General features: G+C 58.4%; 2 protein-coding genes across 2 annotated transcripts in view; both read left to right on the forward strand.

Moving 5' to 3' along the window:
- ADAMTS10 (ADAM metallopeptidase with thrombospondin type 1 motif 10) overlaps positions 1-13,226 on the forward strand; it is an 84,730-nt gene extending 71,504 nt beyond the window's left edge. Inside the window, exons 16-24 of the mRNA XM_065422129.1 lie at positions 873-996; positions 1,587-1,667; positions 4,256-4,419; positions 4,842-4,968; positions 5,950-6,079; positions 7,251-7,455; positions 10,558-10,734; positions 12,338-12,494; positions 13,117-13,226. Of these exons, the coding sequence (XP_065278201.1) occupies positions 873-996; positions 1,587-1,667; positions 4,256-4,419; positions 4,842-4,968; positions 5,950-6,079; positions 7,251-7,455; positions 10,558-10,734; positions 12,338-12,494; positions 13,117-13,226 (1,275 nt within the window). The remainder of the gene's footprint in view (positions 1-872; positions 997-1,586; positions 1,668-4,255; positions 4,420-4,841; positions 4,969-5,949; positions 6,080-7,250; positions 7,456-10,557; positions 10,735-12,337; positions 12,495-13,116) is intronic.
- Positions 13,227-15,712: 2,486 nt separating this feature from the next.
- MYO1F (myosin IF) overlaps positions 15,713-18,585 on the forward strand; it is a 55,327-nt gene continuing 52,454 nt past the window's right edge. Inside the window, exon 1 of the mRNA XM_065422328.1 lies at positions 15,713-15,730. Within this exon, the coding sequence (XP_065278400.1) occupies positions 15,713-15,730 (18 nt within the window). The remainder of the gene's footprint in view (positions 15,731-18,585) is intronic.

Below are 18,585 nucleotides of genomic sequence, written 5' to 3' on the forward strand. Positions count from 1 at the left end.
GCACATGGCGTCTCCTCCTTCCTCCCTTTGAAAATGTCGCCTTCTCCCTCTTCCTCATCCTCCCTCGGGGCAGCTGCACGTTCCGCCTCCAGCCGATGAGCGTTCAGCATCGGGGCCCGGAGATGCGCTGGCCTGACCCTGCGCCCACAGCGGGAGGTCCAGGCCCCAGCAAGGGCGAAGGGCCCAGCCTGGCCGGAGGCAGGGAGGAGCATGGAGCCTCCTCTCGTGAGCCAAGCCCTCCAGATAGCCAGGCCAGCGCCGGCACGTGGCAGGGGCTCCTCCACCTGAGCCTTGGCGTCGCCCCATCGCTAGCCTGGGGCCGGCATTAGCTGTTGCAGGACCATAGAGATCTGGGGCATTTGCTTCGGGGGGTGAATCCAGCCAGCCGTGGAGGGCCAGCACAAAACCTGTGGCAGGGCTGTGCAAGGGAAAAGGGGGCACCCCTCGTACCCAAATGGCCTGGAGAGGGAGATCCCGAAGCTCCATGTGCCAGGAGCCTTCTCGCAGGTATGGGGGGGATGCACTGAATCCCACCCCCCCAGGAGGGAGGATGAATTCCATCACGGCATCCCACACACACACGCTCAGCCCTTCCCCCTGGGCGCTCGGGGCACGGATGGGGAGAGGCGGATTTCGCCCTCGGGCCCCATGCTCACGCCCCTTTCTCTTGCCATCCCCCAGGGGTGGCAGAAAGACGGGGAGCCATGCTGAGCCCCCACGGCTGTGAGGGGTAGGGGGCAGGAGTAAAATGGAGGCAAAGGGGAAGTCTGAACCCTCCCGCACGTGATACCAGAATGGCCGTCGGGAGGGCCGGTCAGTTGGAGGCCAGCGCCCCCTGCAGGCAGATAATCCCCCGGGCTCTTTCCCTCCAGCACGTGGGTTGCGACCGCGTCCTCGGCTCGGACTTGAAGGAGGACAAGTGCCGCGTGTGTGGGGGAGACGGGAGTACCTGCGAGACCATCGAAGGCATTTTCAACCAGTCCCTTCCCGAGGGGGGTAAGGAGCGTCCGGCCCAGCTGGGACACGGCGAGGCTTGATATACCTGCCGCTCATTTTCTTCTGGTTCAGTGCCTTTATCTCAGGAGATGGGGGGGTCGGATATACCCATGGGCTCCCTGGGGTGGGGTGGTGGGGGTCGGGTACGCCTGTGGGCTCCCCAGGGTGGGGGATGTTGGGTACACCCATGGACTCCTGGGGATGGAGGGGTCAGATACAGCCATTGGCTCCCCGGGAGGGGTGGCGGGGGTCGGGTACGCCTGTGGGCTCCCCAGGGTGGGGGATGTCGGGTACACCCATGGACTCCCCGGGATGGGAGGGATCATCGGATACACCTGTGGGCTCCCCGAGGTGGGGGTTGGATATGCCCGTGGGCTCCCTGCACTGGGGGTCGGATATGCCTCTGGGCTATGCTGGGGTCCTCGACTTGATTTCCGTTGGTGGGGTTCAGGATTCCTCCCCCCCCCCCAAGTTGCGCTGGGCTCAGGTGGCCTTCCCCCCCCCCCCCCCCAGGCTGCCCCCTGCAGTCTCTCTGATCCCAGCATGGCCAGGTTTCCCTGCTAACCCCACGCCCTGGGCTTGTCTTCCAGGTTACAAGGAGGTGATCTGGATCCCCAAGGGCTCGGTGCACATTGATATCCGGGAGCTGAATCTCTCTCTCAACTACCTGGGTGAGAAGACAGCAGGGTCTGCAGCCCAGGGGTGACACTGGGGGACAGGGAGAGTCACGATGGAGCACCAGTGAAATCCCAGTTACATGCCTGTTTAGTGAGTGCCAAGGCGCCCCTCTCTGTGGGTGCTGTGTGGGCAAGACCTGCCTGGCAGATCTCCCCGGGGGGGGTGCTGGGAGGGTTCCAGGTGCCAGCCTGAGGGGCAGTAGGGGGAAGTATTCTCGACACTCGGTAGCTAACCACTGAGAAAAGCTTTTCCCCCTCCCCAGGGGTGGTAGCGGCTGGCAAAGGGGCGGTGCCTGGCGAGGTTTGCAGGGCGCGATGGGGGAGCTGTTTCGGGGCCGGTGGGGTGTTGGTGTGTGGCGTAGACGCCCCCCTGTCTCGCCGCGGCTCCGCCTCCGTTCAGCAACGTAACCCGACACCAACCCCACGCCCCGGCGCTGGCCCCGGCTCCTTGGCACTTCCCTCGGAGCCGGCGTGTTCGGCTGGGGGTTCAAAACCAGCCGCCTCGCTTGGCTTTCCAGCCAGACTCTGCCTCGTTGCTTTTCTGAAGCGATCGGCAGCCATTACCGCAAGGGGAGAGGAAGGGAGGGGAATGTAAACCTCACCTCACCTGGCAGGTCACCTTGAACCATGGCTGGGCCTGCGCTGGTGCCAGACTGGGCAAGGGACCCCTCGGGCCAGCTCCCTGGTGCTGATTCAGGGTCTGCCCTGGTGTCGGACCGAGCGGGGCTCCCCTAGTCTTTCCAGTCCATCATTCACGTCACCGGGAATGAGCCTGGCTAAGGGGCAGGCTGGGAATTTACGTCCTCCTCTAATGGGGCCTGCCTGGCTGGGACACTTGTGGAAAGGCACGACCCAAACCTGCCTCTGTCCCCGGAGTAACAGCCGGCATCTCTCCCTGCGGCCAGTCCCCTGCAGGGCCTGCCTGTCCGGGCTGTGCGCGTGAGATTTCCAGCCTGGAGGGGAACGAGTGTCCCCTGCGTTTCTCACCAATGCGGGACCATCCAGCCTGCCCCCAAAGCATCATGGGAAAGAGCACGTTAACAACAACGAGTGTGCAACCGTGAAAAACTTAACCGCGGGCCTGAACACGCGGGCTTTGTGTGTGAGAGAGAGAGATTGTGTCTCCCTCTAGTGACCGTCCTGTGCAACTACAACAGCCAGCTGCTCACTCGCCATTCCTTTAGCACAGGCTCTAGAACAGGGGCGGGCAAACTTTTTGGCCTGAGGGCCGCATCGGGTTTCAGAAATTGTATGGAGGTCTGGTTAGGGGAGGCTGTGCCTCCCCAAACAGCCAGGCATGGCCCGGCCCCTGCCCCCTATCTCCCCCCTCCCCTCCGCTTCTCGCCTTCTGATGGCCCCCCCCCGGGACTCCTGCCCCATCCACACACACCCCGCTCCCTGTCCCCTGACTGCCCACAGAACCCCCACCCCTGGCTGCCCCCCGCCGCCCCATCCAACCCCCCCTCTCCTTCCTGACTGCCCCCCTGAGACCCCTGCCCCCATTCAACCCCGCTGTTCCCCACCCTCTGACTGCCCCGCCCCCTATCCACACCCCCGCTCCCGACCACAACCCCAAACTCCCCTGCCCTCTATCCAACCCCCCCTGCTCCCTGCCCCCTTACCGCGCTGCCTGAAGCACCGGTGCCTGGCGGTGCTACAGCCGCGCCTCCCAGCCGGAGCTGGGCCATGCTGCCGCCACCATGCAGCACAGAGACCGGGTCAGGCTGCACTGCCCCAGGAGCTCACAGCCCCGCCGCCCAGAGCATTGTGCCGGCAGTGGGGCGCGCTGAGGCTGCGGGGAAGGGGCAACAGCGGGGAAGGGGCCGGGGGCGAGCCTCCCAGGCCAGGAGCTCAGGGGCCGGGCAGGAGGGTCCCGCCAGCCAAATGTGGCCCACGGGCCGTAGTTTGCCCACCTCTGCTCTAGAAGTTGCATTTCGGGCCTGGAAGATCTCGAGTGTGGTCCCAGCAGTGCTGGGGTCTCTGTGTATAGCCTATGGCCACCGTTCATTACACTACCGGCGTATGAACTGGCATGTGCTAAGCTGTTGCCCTGGTTACCATCCCTAGTGCCACCACGATGGCTGGTAAGCCCTGTCCCACCATGGCATCTTTAGTGTGGTCCAATGGCTCAGGCATAGACTGTGAATTCAGAGACTGGGGGGCTGTTCCCAGCTCTGCCCCTGGCCTTGACCAAGTCACTTAATTTGCGTGCACCTCAGTTTCTCAATCTGTAAAATGGGGACAATGGTACTTCCCCACCTTGTGACAGTGGTTGAAGAGCAGTGGCTGAAGAGCACTGGATGGCAGGCTAAGCATTGTTATGGTGTCGGGGGGGGGGGGAGGGGAGGAAAGGAAATCGCAGTGCCCAGATACTATGGTGAGGGGTGTATTAGAAGCCATGCCCCATGATTCCCATGGCAGAGCTGCTCAGGGGGCCGGGGGCCTATGTACAGAGCTGCTTTCAAAGAGAATCGATAGCCTCCGAGCTTTGCCCGTTAACTCGGTGGGGGAAGCAGTGCACGCTGGGAAATAGCCGGCAGTCCCCTCCGCACTGAGGACCCTCTCCTTGCCTGTCCTTCCAGCGCTGAAAGGGGAGAACGATGAGTATTTCATCAACGGGAAGCTCTCCATCGACCCGCCCAGGCGCTTTGACGTCGCCGGGACGACGTTCCACTACAGGAGATCTCAGGACGACCCCGAATCGCTGGAGGCCTTAGGACCTACCAATGCCACTCTCATTGTCATGGTTGGTAACGGCCCTTTCTGTCCCCCTGGCCTGCCTGCCTGGCCACAGCTAACCCACCCCAATCGATTATCCCCCCTTCCGGACACACGCACCAGAGTTAGCACTAATCAGGGGTACAGGGACACCATAGGGGCCAAATTCTTCTCAGATCCCTGCTCCGGAGCGGAGGGTCCATTACACCACAGAGCCAGGCTTTGGAAAGAAATCGGGCTTTGGCTGCCCTGGCTCCGTGGTCCCTCCTGATCACTGCTCTTCACGCCTCCGTGCTGCTCTGCTGTGCCGGGCCAGAGTCGACTCCCAGTCCTTGAAGAGCTTGGAGAGCCTGGTGGGGGTCCTGGGACACAGCACGAGACTGGCCCATGGTCACGCTCGGCTGTGATGGCACGTTGGCCCCAATGCACTGACAGCCCCTTTCTCCACAGGTTCTCGTGCGGGCAGAGCTGCAGGGGATTCAGTACAAGTTCAACGCGCCCATCACCCGAGGCTCCTTGACCCAGTACTCCTGGCACTACACCCCATGGACCAAATGCTCAGCTATCTGTGCCGGGGGTGAGAGGTTTGACTGTACTTTGGCTGGGGTAGCGGTGTAGTGTCGGCAACTCCCTTGACTTCCAGGCACAAGACGCCACGCACAGGGACTTGCTTTGGGAGCCATGTTGGTCTAATGGGGCTCTCAGACTAGGACCTCACACTCAACCGCTTGCAACTCAGTGTCAGTCAACAAGGCTGCATGGACAACAGGTCTTGTCACCTATCCTGGACGTTGTTCTTTGGCTGGATCCCAAGAGTGGCTGATAAAGGTCACTGGGTTGAAATGATACACTTGAAATTCAATGGTGTGTGTTAGGCAGGAGGTTGGCCTAATGGTCCCGCTCTGCATCTGTGAACTGGTCCGCCTCAGACAGATGCTTCCCAGAATCCTTTGGGCTCGTTCCGGTGGGAGCCGAAGCCGTGGTTTCTGTGGGGTGTCTGCAGAACCTGGCTGCGAGAGGCTGAGCAAATATTCAGAAGAAGACGGAGGCAGTTTCAAAACCAAGGCTGAGCGATCTTTCAGCTTTGATGTTAGGGGCCTTGGTTTTGCATGGGGCAGCAGTCCTCAGCAAGGGGAGTGCAGGACAGCCCCCCCTTCCCCTCCCCCCCGCCGTCTCACTGCTTTCCCCTAATCCTGCTCAAAAAAAGAGATACAAAACTTTCAAAACCGTTTTATTTTTCTGGGTGCAGGAACCCCTTGATCAAATGCCCTCACGTTTTCTCTACAAACTTTGCCCTGGGCCCTGACCTGACCTACCAGTTTTCAGCCCACCCTGTCCGGTGTTGTAGATTGTAGAGATGATGGAAAACTTGGCTTTAAATAGAAACTTAGGGGCATCCTTGTCTAGTGATTGTGCCCTCCTGTAGCCCCAGGGTGAGCAGCTGGGCAGTGCATCGCGCCTGCTGACTAGCCAGCGAGGGGCGTGCTGAGCGGTTCTAAACTCTGGACCCAGGGTCGAGCTATTTCTCTCTTCCCTTCCCCTTCCCCTTCCCCCGCAGGCAGCCAAGTCCAGTCCATCATATGCAAGAAACAGGCCGACAGCTCCACAGTCTTCAACCATTTCTGTAGCCCTGAAACCAAATTACCTGAGAAGCAGAGGCCATGCAACACTGAGCCATGTCCACCCACGTGAGTGCGGTCACCGGGCTGGGAAGGGTGTCTGCTGCTGGAGATCACAGGGCGTGGGGCGGCTGGGCTGGGGAACGACCGGTGGGGTTCTCAGATGGAGAAGCAGGGCTGGATCGAGGTGGAGAATGGATCTGGTGCCTGCTCTCTCCCTGAATCAGCAAAGCAGGTTCCCCCATCTTTTTTCTTCCCCTGACTCAGTTCCCCGTCTTTCTTCCCTCTGGGAGAAAGGCTGATCTGTTCCAGACATGGCCACAGGCTCCTGGGTGGAGTCGCATCCAACCTCTGGGGGTGATGATCATACTCAGCAAGGCACTAAAGTCTGTGTGGCGCCACTGGGTCCCCAGAGGAAAGGTGTCGGAGGATGGCAAGGGTGTGGTATTATGTTATCTTTCCGCTCTGTCACTAATAATAAGATCCAACGCTTTTCACCTCAAAGTGCTTCACAAAGGAGGACAATAGCATTGTTCCCATTTTACAGAGGCGGAAACTGAGGCACAGAGCGGCAGTGACTTGCCCAAGATCAGTGGCAGAGCCAGGACTAGAACCCCAGTCCCTGTCCGGGGCCCTTAGCCAGTAGACTAGTGCAGGGGATGGGCTCACAGAGTGTGTGGTTCATCTGTAAAGCGGCATTTCTCCGGAGTCATTGTGCCCCCTCTTCCCCCCCCCAGGGGCCCCTCTCCCCACAATATTAGCACCATTTCTCTGTGCGTCCCCTTTAGAAACATGCACAAACGCAGCCTCGCAAGTCGGTGTCACTGTCCCCGCTGTACTTGGGGAAATGGAGACATGCAGAGATTAAATGACCGGTGCAGAGCCAGTCCGTGCAAGGCCGGGGCGGACTCGGGGTGTGTGTACACAGCCTGTGGGAGCCAGCCTCTCAGCCCAGGGGGCGCTGTGACAGCCTCAGGCTACAGGACTTGTATAAATAGCTGTGTAGCTTCAGGACCCGAGCTCCAGCCCGAGCCACAACCTCAAAGCGCTGGCTACTCAGCTGTTTTCAGAGGGCTAGCACGAGCCGTGCTAGCCAAGTCCGTCACCCCGGGCTCGGAGGCTCGCTGCACGGGCTGTGTAGATGTAGTCCAGGGCTGCGGGCTCTTAGTGCTGGGCTCTGACAACGGCTGCCCACGGTCAAGCCTCGCTCCTAGCTGCCAGCGCTTGTCTCTTTTCCCAGCTGGGTGATCGGGAACTGGTCCGAATGCAGCCGGAGCTGCAACGAGGGCGTCCGCACCCGCAGCGTCGTCTGCCGGAGGAAGGTCGCTGCCACCGAGGAGAAAATCCTGGACGATGGCTCCTGCGCCCAACCCCGGCCCAAGATGCACGAGCCCTGCAATAACCAAACGTGCCCCCCGGAATGGGCCGCTCTGGACTGGTCAGAGGTAAGGGCCCCTTGTCCGCACAGGCTCTCGAAATCCACTGGGTCCTTACAGCTTGGGCCCTGCTGCGCTCCATTCATTAGGGCAGGCCAAGGCTGTCCAGGGCCTACAGTGCCACTGGGGGAGGGGTACTGCCCCATGCAGGGCACAGTCCTGCACGGACCAGGGCGATGGACTAGGTGGGACCTAACGGGGCTTTGCCACTGGGTGGGAACCTGGGTGACTTCACGGTGTCTGCCCCACGCTGAGCGCTTAGGCTGCATTAGGTCCTAAGAACGTCAGAACGGCCAGACTGGGTCAGATCAATGGTCCATCTCGCCCAGTATCCTATGTTTGAAAAGTGGCCAATGCCGGGTGCCCCAGAGGGAATGAACAGAACAGGGAATCATCAAGTGATCCATCCCCTGTCGCTCATTCCCGGCTTCTGGCGGTCAGAGGCTAGGGACACACAGAGGGTGGGGTTACATCCCCGACCAGCTTGGCTAAGAGCCATTGATGGACTTACCTAGTTCTTTTTTGGACCCCATTATAATGTCGGCCTTCAAAACATTCCTGGCAACAAGTTCCACAGGTTGACTGTGCGTTGTGTGAAGAAATACTTCCTTTTGTTTGTTTTAAACCTGCTGCCTATTCATTTCATTGGGTGACCCCTAGTTCTTGTGTTATGAGTAAGGCGACGTTTTAGTCACGAGTATTTTTGGTAAAAGTCATGGACAGGTCGCAGGCAGTAAACAAAAATTCACGGTCCGTGACCTGTCCATGACTTTTACTATATACCCCTAACTAAAATTTGGGCGGGGGTTGTGGGTGCTCTGGGGGGGCGGTCCGGGGGCACCGTGGGTGCTGGGGGAGGTGGCCCAGGATCCCGCTGGTGCTGGGGGGGGCAGTGGCACACAGCCTGGGACCCCCACTGGTGCTGGGAGGGGGAAGATTGGTGGGGCTGGCAGGGGCTCCCCACCCAGTCTGCGTGTCCCTGCAGCTCGTAGTCAGCGGAGGGGCCAGGGGGCTCCGCGCGCTGCTCCCGCCACAATCGTCAGCTGCACAGCTCCCATTGGCTGGGAACCACAGCCAATGGGAGCTGTGGGGGCGGGGCCTGTGGGCGCAGGCAGCTCGTGGAGCCCCCTGGCCCCTCCGCCTAGGAGGAGCTGCAGGGCCATGCCAGTGGGGGCCGGGGAGCCCCTCGCCCCGAGGTAAACGCCCCCCCCGCACCAGCCAACCCCCTGCCCCTAGCCCTGAGCCCCCTCCCACACACCCAACGGCTGCTGAAGTCACGGAGGTCACGGAAAGTCACGGAATCCATGACCTCCGTGACAGACTCGCAGCCTTAGTTATGAGAAGGAGTAAATAACACTTCCTTATTCACTTTCTCCACCCCAGGCATGATTTTATAGACCTCGATCCTATCCCCCCTTAGTCGTCCCTTTTCCAAGCTGAACAGTCCCAGTCTTATTAATCTCTCCTCGTACGGAAGCTATTCCATCCCCTGAATCATTTTGGTTGTCCTTCTCGGGACCTTTTCCAGTTCTAAGTTCTGACGTCCTCTGAGCTGGGAGGGGCAAGCCTGGGGCTTCATTAGCTGACCTGTCAAGCTAGTGTTACAGCAGACTTCTGAGAGCTAAGATAGCGCGGAGGGTCAGTACGTCCCTGGCCCGTTACGACCCCAAGTGAAATGAGTTTGGAGTCTCAGCCGAAGCAGCGAGGAGGGAGAAAGCTCGCTGGCTTAGTGGCTTGTCTCAAGAAGGGAAAATCCGAAGGCACTGAGCTATCGCTTTAGAAACTCTGGTCGAAGAGCTCCCCGCCCCCTTCGAAGCAAGGTCCTGTCTGGCACCTAATTTAAAGAAGGCGTCATTTATTCATTATTTTATTTTTGTATTACTGTAGCTCCTGGCAGCCCCAGTCACGGCCCAGGACCCCCCACAAACAATGAAAGGACGGTCCCTGCCCCCAGAGAGCTTCCACTCTAAATAGACAAGCGCCACCCCTGGGGCACAGCCAGATGGGGGAGCCTAAGGAAACAGTGAGCCTGTGCCTCAGCACAGCAGCCGCTCAGCGGTTGTCAGGCTGCTGCCTTTGGAGAGGCCACGAAGATGCTAATGCTTGACAGTTACTGGGCCAGATGCTCAGTGGGTGTAAATCGGTGTAGCTCCATCAACTTCAGTGGCGCTGCGCCCGTCCACACCAGCTGAGGATCTGGCTCCCTACACACAGCTCCTTTCTTCTGAAATCTCAAAGCGCTTTAGCCAGGCATCATTACCCACATCTGACAGATGGGGAGTAGCGGCCAAGTCTCCTGATCCCACGCCTCCGCTGCTCTAACCTCTAGGCCATGTTGCTGCTGATCTCAGTGGAGGTGCTCACGGCAGAGGAGAGACCCGGCCAAACTGGGATCATTTAGCTTGGAGAGACCTGACTGCAGTATTTAAACTAGCCCAGGGTAATTCTCAGTTTCCACTGGCTTTCTCTGGAGTTACTGGAGAGATCAGAAGGAGGGAATTAGAGGTGGTATCTCCTGCGGAGAAGCGATCAGATGCAGCAGGCTGCCAGTCGTGGGACGGGGGCCAAACGGAATGACGGGGCCAGAGCTTGAGCTGTGGATTGTCGTCGTTGCGCAGAAGTCAGTTGGAACTACATTGCGTTCCAGCAGCTGAGGACCCCGCCTGCTCTGTGTAACGTCATGCGTGAGCCTGGGGTGTGCCCGGTAGGAAGTGCTGAGCAGGATGGGAGTGCCTTGAGCTCACAAACTCAGCTGTGCTAAGGGAAGAGATCCCACAGCCATTGTAAGTTACCTGCATGACCCATAGTTGCCTCCCCAAGTTGGGATCTTAGAATCATAGAACTGGAAGGGACCTTGAGAGGTTATCTAGTCCAGTCCCCTGCACTCAAGGCAGGACTCAGTATTATCTTGGTGACATGGTGCCTTCTTCACTTGGGCATTGGCAGGCTGAAATGCGTGGGTGTCAAAGGACACGGGGCCTGCTGTTGCTCAGACCTTTACCTTGTATGCCCTTGGGTGGAGAGGGAATGGGGAGATTCTTCTCCATACCCCCTGAGATCAGTGTATCTTTTCTTCCCTGTGCACCTTAAATCTGAGCCTGCCCTTTGCAGTGCACCCCGAGTTGTGGGCCTGGTTTCCGCCACCGCCTCGTGCTTTGCAAAAGCGGCGACCACAGCACGACCCTGCCGACCTCGCAGTGCCCAGAGACCACCAAGCCCCCGATCAACATGAGATGCAACCTGCGACGCTGCCCGCCCCCGCGGTGGGTGACTGGCGAATGGGGAGAGGTACTGAATGATCTCGTGCCGGAGTCCCAGGAGTTCCCGGCCTTGGGGTGGGGAACCCAGGAGATTTCCCAGGTGGGACCACCAGGGGGTGCTGCACCATAGGGAATTGAATAATGCAGCATGTGTGGAAAAGCTAAAGTACCAGGGCCGCGAGGCAGACACTGACTGACCGCAGCAAACAGCCCCGCCCCAGTCCCTTTGCCCGCAGGCACCTGTTCGCCTGAGAGCAATGTCTGCCCGCCGCTATATCCATATGGCCCCATTTGGCTCCTAGGGCACGTCTACGCTGCAATAAATAACTTCCGGCTGTGGGGCTCGAAATAGCAGTGACGAGACGCAGGCGTCCAGGCTGAGACCCGCCCCCCTCGTGGGGTCCCAGAGCCCAGGCTCCAGCCCGAACCCAACATCTGCACTACAATTAAGCAGCCCCACAGCCCAAGCCAGCCGCGGCCGTGCCGTGTAGACGTGCCCTCGGAGTCCGCAGACAGACACAGGGCTGCGTGCCAGGCAGCGCTCTGCTTCCGGTGGTCATCAGCGCAGTGGTGGGCGTTGGCTCCTGGTCGGCTGCGCCAGTCTTGCCTAGGCCTGGCTGGAGTCCCTGCTTGGCTGGCGCACGCAGCACTCCGTGGGTTTGCTGCCTATGCCCCTTGGACTCCTCTCTGCCCTGCTCCAGCTGCTCAGGCCTTGTCTCTTGCCCAGTCACTGGGGTCCCTGTGCTGACTAGCCTGCTGGGCAAATGAAACGCCTCCCTGTGCGAGCTCGGAGCCGCTCCTTTGCCACCTTTGGGGCTCCCTCTCCCTGCCCCCCCTTCCCCGGGGTAGGTGGAGCGTTCAGGCTGGCTCGTGTCCCAGCCGCCAGGCCCCCTCCTGGAGTCAGTTGGGCACCTTCTTCCCACTCAGCCCTGAAGTTTCAGCACCTGCTTCTTCCCTGCAATGGGGAGAAGTGGGATGAGGAGCCCCCAAGCCGTGGCCAGGTGGGATCCGGGCAGATAAAGGGGAGAATGCCCTTAGGTCTGCTCCTCTTCCCTTCCCAAAGGGGACCCTTATTTACCAGGGCACGGCTGGTGTCCCCACCCCCTTAGCGTCCCAGCCCCTTCCCCGAGAGCCCGGGAGTCCAGCCTTCGAACCAGTAAGGGTTCTGCTATCAACCAGTAAGGGATGTCCAGCCAGGGAACTCGGCTGATGGATCTTCCCTCCACTCAGGCACAGGCAGGCCGTCTCTGCCTCCGCAGCCTAGGCAGTACCCCAGTTACTGATGGGGGGGTGGGCGGCTGGATTAGCAAACGTACCAAGAACTGGGCTCTGTAGTGCAAGGCAGGGTGGGGGTGGAGGGTTGGACTCTCCAACATAACAGCTATTTAGGGGTTTGCAGGGGGAGGGCCGGGAGGCTTGGATCAGGCCTATAAAGGCAGCTGGCCTGTAGTGATCAGCTGCGTGCATAGGAGTCCCTGTAGCCAACTGGAAGCAGCAATCTGCAGCCATCAAGGGTTGGGTTAAACCCATTGGCCAGGCTCCAGCCCGGGGAGACGCCAGGCCCAGCCCCCTGTGTGTGGTTAAAGAAGAACTGCGGGGCAGGTCTGACTCTGCACTGTCCCCCTCCCCAGTGCTCCGCGCAGTGCGGCCTCGGCCAGCAGAGGCGCTCCGTCCAGTGCTTGACCCACACTGGGCAGCCGTCCGGCGACTGCGGGGAGAACCTGAAGCCTGCGGGCATGCAGCAGTGTGACGCTAGGTGCAAATCAGGACCTACCGAGAGCCCCGAAGGTACCGGCCGGCCTGGCCACGCAGCTCCAGAAGAGAGAGCTTCAGCTCTAAATCCTCTCCATTGCTAACAGCTGGGGTCAAAATCTCCCCTCTGGGTCCATGCTGACCCCAGTATCCCTGCACGGAGCGGTGGGGGTCTCAGTAAGGGGCGCTCGCTCCTCTGGGTCAGCGCTGAACCAGGCCCCTTGGATGGGGCCGGGGGCGCTGTCTGTGCTGCAGGGCGTGTGGGGGGGGTCTCAGTAAGGGGCGCTCTCCCCTCTGGGTCAGTGCTGAACCTGTCGCCCTAGTGGGTGGAGGGTGAAGTGGCTGCTACACGTACACTTTGTCCGGCTGAGTCTGCCAAGCACTGTGGGACCCCTGGGAGGAGAGGCCTTGATCTCCCTATAAGATTCACCATCCGGAGCTCGGTTCATGCCCTTGTGTGGGGTTCACCCCACTTGCTGCTTGGCAGCCAGTCCCTGGAGACTGGGCCCTGGGTAACAAAACTTTCCCGGAGTTTGGGGCAGTTCAGCTCGGGGGTGGGGGGCTGCTCTGAGCCCATTCTCTACCCTACCTACGTAGACTAGGCTCCCCCTCTGTGCGCAGCGGGGTCTCTAACCCTTTTCCCTCTGGGCTCCCTCAGAATGCAAGGATGTGAACAAGGTCGCCTACTGCCCCCTGGTGTTGAAGTTCAAGTTCTGCAGCCGGACCTACTTCCGACAGATGTGCTGTAAAACGTGCCAGGGGCATTAAAGGAGCAAGGCGACCCCTGTAGGAAAACTGGAAGGCGAAAGCAATGCCGGAGGGCAGCCGAGCCGTGCCGTTCCCCTCCGCCCCCGACCCCCGGGAATCTCCAAAGGATTCAACCCAAACACTGGTCGTGCTTCTGGTGGGAGCCGGCGACACCCCCCCACCCCAACCCCACAAGAACCCCAGTGGCGGGACCCTCAGTTAAACCACTGCCGAGGCGTGTGCCACTCCGGAGACAGGCAGCACAAAGCATGGGAGGAGCGGGGAGATCTCTGCGGCCACAACGGAGCTGGTCACCGTGCCGGGAGAGGGCAGAGCTGGGGAGAGCGTGGCAACAAGGACATTACTTGAAATTCTGACATTTGTTATTTATTTAGTAGCACAGCTGGGTCCTGCGGGCACCAGCCAACAGCCTCCAGACGGTGCCAACAGCCCTGCCCGCCTCACTGGGGAGGGCAGGGCGGTTCTCAGCCAATCAGCATGCTCTGCTCCTGCCCTCGCCTTGCTCCGTGCCCAGTCTCCTGAAGGGCATCGCTGTCCGCCTCTGGGAAACCGAGTGTGCCCCATGGCTGCCATCGCGCTGGGAAGCAGGCCTCGGGCAGAGGAGGGGGATTGAGCGAATGGAGCAGTCCGTCCTGCCCTGCGCCAGCGGGAGCCCAGGGAAAACAGGGAGAGCAAGAAGAGGAGAAAGATTTTAGCTGTGTGGCGCATCAACCTGCCAAGGACAACCCTTGGCTTGTGCCTTTGGGCTTCTTTATGATGGATGAAGCAAGGCTGCTGGGGTGGGAGGGGCAGGATTGTTTGGTTTGTGCAAGCCTTGTCTCCCCTGGAAGGCTCTGTGGATGACTGGAGAACCGGTCGGATACTGATTGTCCCCAAGGAAGTGACACCGGATGAATTGGGAGGGGAAGGTGTGTTAAAAACATTGGTTTTCTGAAGCCTTTTATTATTATTTGTATCACAGGGGTGTACCTAGAAGCTCCAGCTGAAGTCAGGGCCTTGTGGTGCCAGGTGCTGGACGTATACATAAGAGACAGACGAGCTTCCAATCTAAATAGACAGGACAGAGAAAGGTTGGAAGCGGAAACAAAAGGAGGAAGTGATTTGCCCAAGGTCACCCAGCAGAGTCAGGAATTGAACCTGGGTCTCCTGAATCCCAGGCCAGGGCACCGCCTACTGCACCCCACTGCCTCCTGCAGCATGGTGCCTTAGCGGAAAGCACAGCTTTCTCCTTTCAAGATTCAGTTAGGACTACGAGCGCTCCCAATCCACTTCCCCGACTCCTCCGCGGAGCACCCGCAAGAGAAGAGCACACTTGACATTCCTCCACGTCACGCTCAATCAGGTTCTGCTGCCTTGCTAACGGGGGTGTTATCGTCCTATGATTTTCCCCAGCTCTCCATAGAGTCTTTCAGGAAAAACAGGGCTAGACAGGACCTGAGTTTCCAATGTGAAAAGAACATGGATTTTTTTTTTTAAATCACATTTTTCTGCATCATAATGAAGCAACACAAGGCCCAAGCCCGGGGGTCTGTTCCATTCACAGGAACGATGCAGGAACGATGAACATCTCTCTCCTCCCTTGCCCCAGTGTCTCTAGCTATTAATATACCTGCTACAGCATCATCATCCGCTCACCAGCCAATCCCAGCCTCTCAGGTGCTGGGTGGCTCCTGATTGGCTGGCGCGTGGGTATTAATTGTCTTCCTTCCTGGTGGAATGTTCCATTCCAACGCTTACTCGGGGGGGGGGGGGCGTTGTTTTCACGATTTTATAGAAATATATTATAACCAAAATTGTTTAAAATACTAACTCTGAGAAGAAGGCGCAAAATAACGGCATGATCTATAATAAAGGAGTAGCTACCATCCCGGGCAGCTTCTGGTCCGAGTGTCATTTCTCAGTTGGCCGCACACCTGCCTGGGGGGCCTGGGGCCTTGGGCCGGGCGCTCAGCTGCGTCCCAGTGGCCCATTCCAGGCCGCCCTCCCCCACCCTGCAGACTCACCCTCCATCCCCCTCCAAACCTGGGGAGCAGGACGTGTTTTGGATTGACATAGGACTGCGCACCTTTGCCATCCCTGTCCCCCCTGACCCAACCAGCGTTGGTGGGGTTCCCCCATAACTCCCAGGCAAGAGGGGATTTAAAAGTGTTTACCGTCAAGGTGGGGAAGTGGACTGGAACAATTCCTCTCTGTGGTCTCTGGAGCGGCCCGGGACAAGGCGAGCTCTGGATCCCTAGAGGCGCACAGGAGGATGGATGATTGCTAAGCCTGGGGGGACTGTGGGAAGGACGTGTTGCATTTACGCCTGCTTTGCCTCCTTCATTCTGCCACGTGACTCGCCCGCTCTTCCCTTCCCCTCCTGCCTTGTCATTGGATCCCAGCCGGCTGCTCCTTGCAGGACTGTCTCATGGCTTCAGCTTCCCACCCATCTCTAGGGCAGACGACTCCTATCCCTGCACCATACACACACGCCACGACCCCGAAGGATGGGCCAGGACACCACGGTGAGTGGCAGGTGGGGAGCGTTTTACCTTGATCGTGCCTGGCTGGAATGAGGAGAAGCCAGTCTTACGGTCAGGCAGGAGCAAGCTGCCAAAGGAAAGACACTGAGTCTATGAGAAAGTTGCCAGCTCAGCTCAGCATCCTGAGGCTCCCAAAGATGTTATATGGCCAACTCCATGCGTTCAAAAATCAGAAATCAGGCCCTCCAAAATCACAAGATTCTTTTAACTAGTAAAGGGGGGGGGGGGGCGCTTTTAATTTGCATTCTCATTTCTGAGCCTTTCAGGTGCACTCACCTCACGTTTTCCATCTCTGTTGCCATGAGGGCTGGAACCTTTTCTTTTGAAACGAACTTGGGGATTCTGACAAACTAGCATGATTCCAGGAGCTGGGGCTTTAAGAAAACCCCCAAATATCACCAGTGCTGGCAACACTACTTGCCTCTGCCTAGCAGCAAGGCTCAAACCTGAGGTGCTTCAGGAATTGGCCTGGCTGATTCAATAGCTGTCACTGTTGTCCTACTTTAGATGTAGCCAGATCATCTCAGGAAGGAAACCCGCCTGTGCGGTGCAGTTATCCGCCACTAGATGTCCCTCCGCATCAAAGCACAACACTCCTCCAAGTCTGAACTAGTTTTGAGGCAGGAAATCCTGCTTTCGTCTTGTTCCATATGAGAGAAACAAAAATCAAACCATCACTCGCTGGGGCCAGATTGCCCAAGCAAAAGGCTGGGTTTCTTCGTGCCATTTTATGATGTTTCCCATTCTTTCAAATCCAACAGCAAAGCCTGAGACACTAAATGACCCTTAACGCAGTGGTGGAGCTAAGGGCTTTAGTTCATTTGATCGCCTCTTGTTCCAGTTTCCCCATTGGCCAGATTTATGGTGTCTTGGGTTTTATCCCACCTCCCCTTGAAAGGCATCGAAATTCCCCATCCCACCACCTTCCAGTGTTTCAATGATCCCCCTCACTGCATTGTAGGAAAGGTCCCTGCACTGCATGATCACCTGTGCGCAAAATGAGTACTTGAGCATCTAAGGGCCTGTCTGTACTGGGGATGTACGTACTGCTGTAGCTACATCTCTGCAACGTCCCTTCCTCCCACCCCCTAGTGCAGACATCCTGCCCTGATGCACTATGGGGCTGACCCCGTCTGGCTTACTCTGGTTTGCCGCTACGGTGTAGAATTGCAGGGATGCAAATATCCCCAGCGTAGACAGGCCCTGAGGTCCTGGTTGCATGCTAAAGAATTACAGGTGCAGTGGGTCCCCCGGTAGCGTTTAGGGGCTGGCGTTAGAACTCTGTTCTTACAAACAGTCAGGGATTTGTCAGCAGGCAGGCGGAATTTAGGAAACTTATTCCAAAATATGGTCCTGTGTGTGGAGCAAGCAACACTGATCTAATCAATAGCAGGAGGGTGGCCTGTCCCAGCTCACCAGCATCACGCTGCAGAGACACAGAAGAACGGCGCCCTTGTTACCTGGGCCTTGCTGTCGTTTTCAGAGCTTGGTAGTTCAGTTAACCCTGGGCACCTCCCTGCCCGGGGAGGGCGTATCACAGAATCACCCCTTCACTTGCAGAGATAGAAGATCCTCCTGAGATAAGCCCTTTCGCTTCTTAGCTACTCTTTGCACCCGCTGAGCGATCACAGGAGCTTCTTTTCTTTGCCAAATGCTACTAATTATCCCTAATCAGTGGTGGCCCCCAGCCGTGAAAAGAGGCTAGTCAGGGCACACGCCAGCCAAAATGTTCAACCCTGAGGGCCCACAGTTGGACCCCTAAATCCATGGGTGCCCTTCCCCCGCTGGCTTTCCACCGTGCCTAATTTCCTTAAAGAGCCTTTCAAAGCCCAGGCTGAAATAAGCAGTCTGATTCCCACCCCCAGCTCCGGCTGGTTTGTGCGCATTCAGTGCCTCTGCAAATCAGGCTGCTTCTACATTTGGATGGCTGCATCCGGCTGGACGGGTCTCGCTCCAGGCAGCGGAGTTTGGACATTTTTGACGCCAGCCCATGTGAACGACAAGTCCCGCTGCGGGACTTGAGCCTGGTAAATGAGCAAAACTCCAGTGAACCAACAAAACGACTGGGACATTTTTGCCGGTATATTTACCTGCCCGGAGATCATTAATTCCTCCTGGGTCAGATTGGACGGTATCGTTTCTTGAGCATCCAGCTGCACAAGGCTATGACAATAGCCCAGTTCCAGGAGCTCTCGTTTGGCTCGAGACGCTGCGGCCTGCACCCGTAGTGGTGATGGGCCAGGTTTCAATCCCTGCTAACGCCCATGGGGGCTGAGTGGGTTCGTAGCTGCTTGTTGGCTACGCTGCGACGGGTGCCGCTGATCATCACAGAGGGGTTTGTGACTAGACACAGTAGGCGTTCCTAAAGACCCATCTCTGTCTGGCTATTCATAGTGCTTCGCACGTGGGTGTACCTCAATGCCGGCCGTTTCCTGTGACTGTGAGTGGTTCTTGGTTGATCATTTCTCTTTGTTTCTGCACAGACACGGTTAGCTGGCATGCAGCTCTCCTGCTGGCTTAGGCGTGTCAGTTGGCTGCCAGACTTTTTCACTGGGATTTGGTTTCACAATCTCCTCTCCATCATAGACACCCGCAGAACTGATCAGCATGACATAACCCTTTAATGTGCCACCATCAGCGCAAGGCCCAGCTAACCGATGCCCCAAAAGCCCAGCCCTGTCCAGCCCCCTCTCTCCTACGGGTTGAGAAAAAGGAAGAGAAAGTTCAGGCCGGTCTTGTTCGCTGGGCCCACGAGCGGAATCGCTCAGGCGCTGCAGAGAGGACAGCTCCAAAGGACAGGACAACGGACAAGTCTCTCCCCGGGCACAACCCGGCGT

The sequence above is a fragment of the Emys orbicularis genome, chromosome 24 (assembly GCF_028017835.1).
Source record: "Emys orbicularis isolate rEmyOrb1 chromosome 24, rEmyOrb1.hap1, whole genome shotgun sequence".
Lineage (NCBI taxonomy): Eukaryota > Metazoa > Chordata > Testudines > Emydidae > Emys > Emys orbicularis.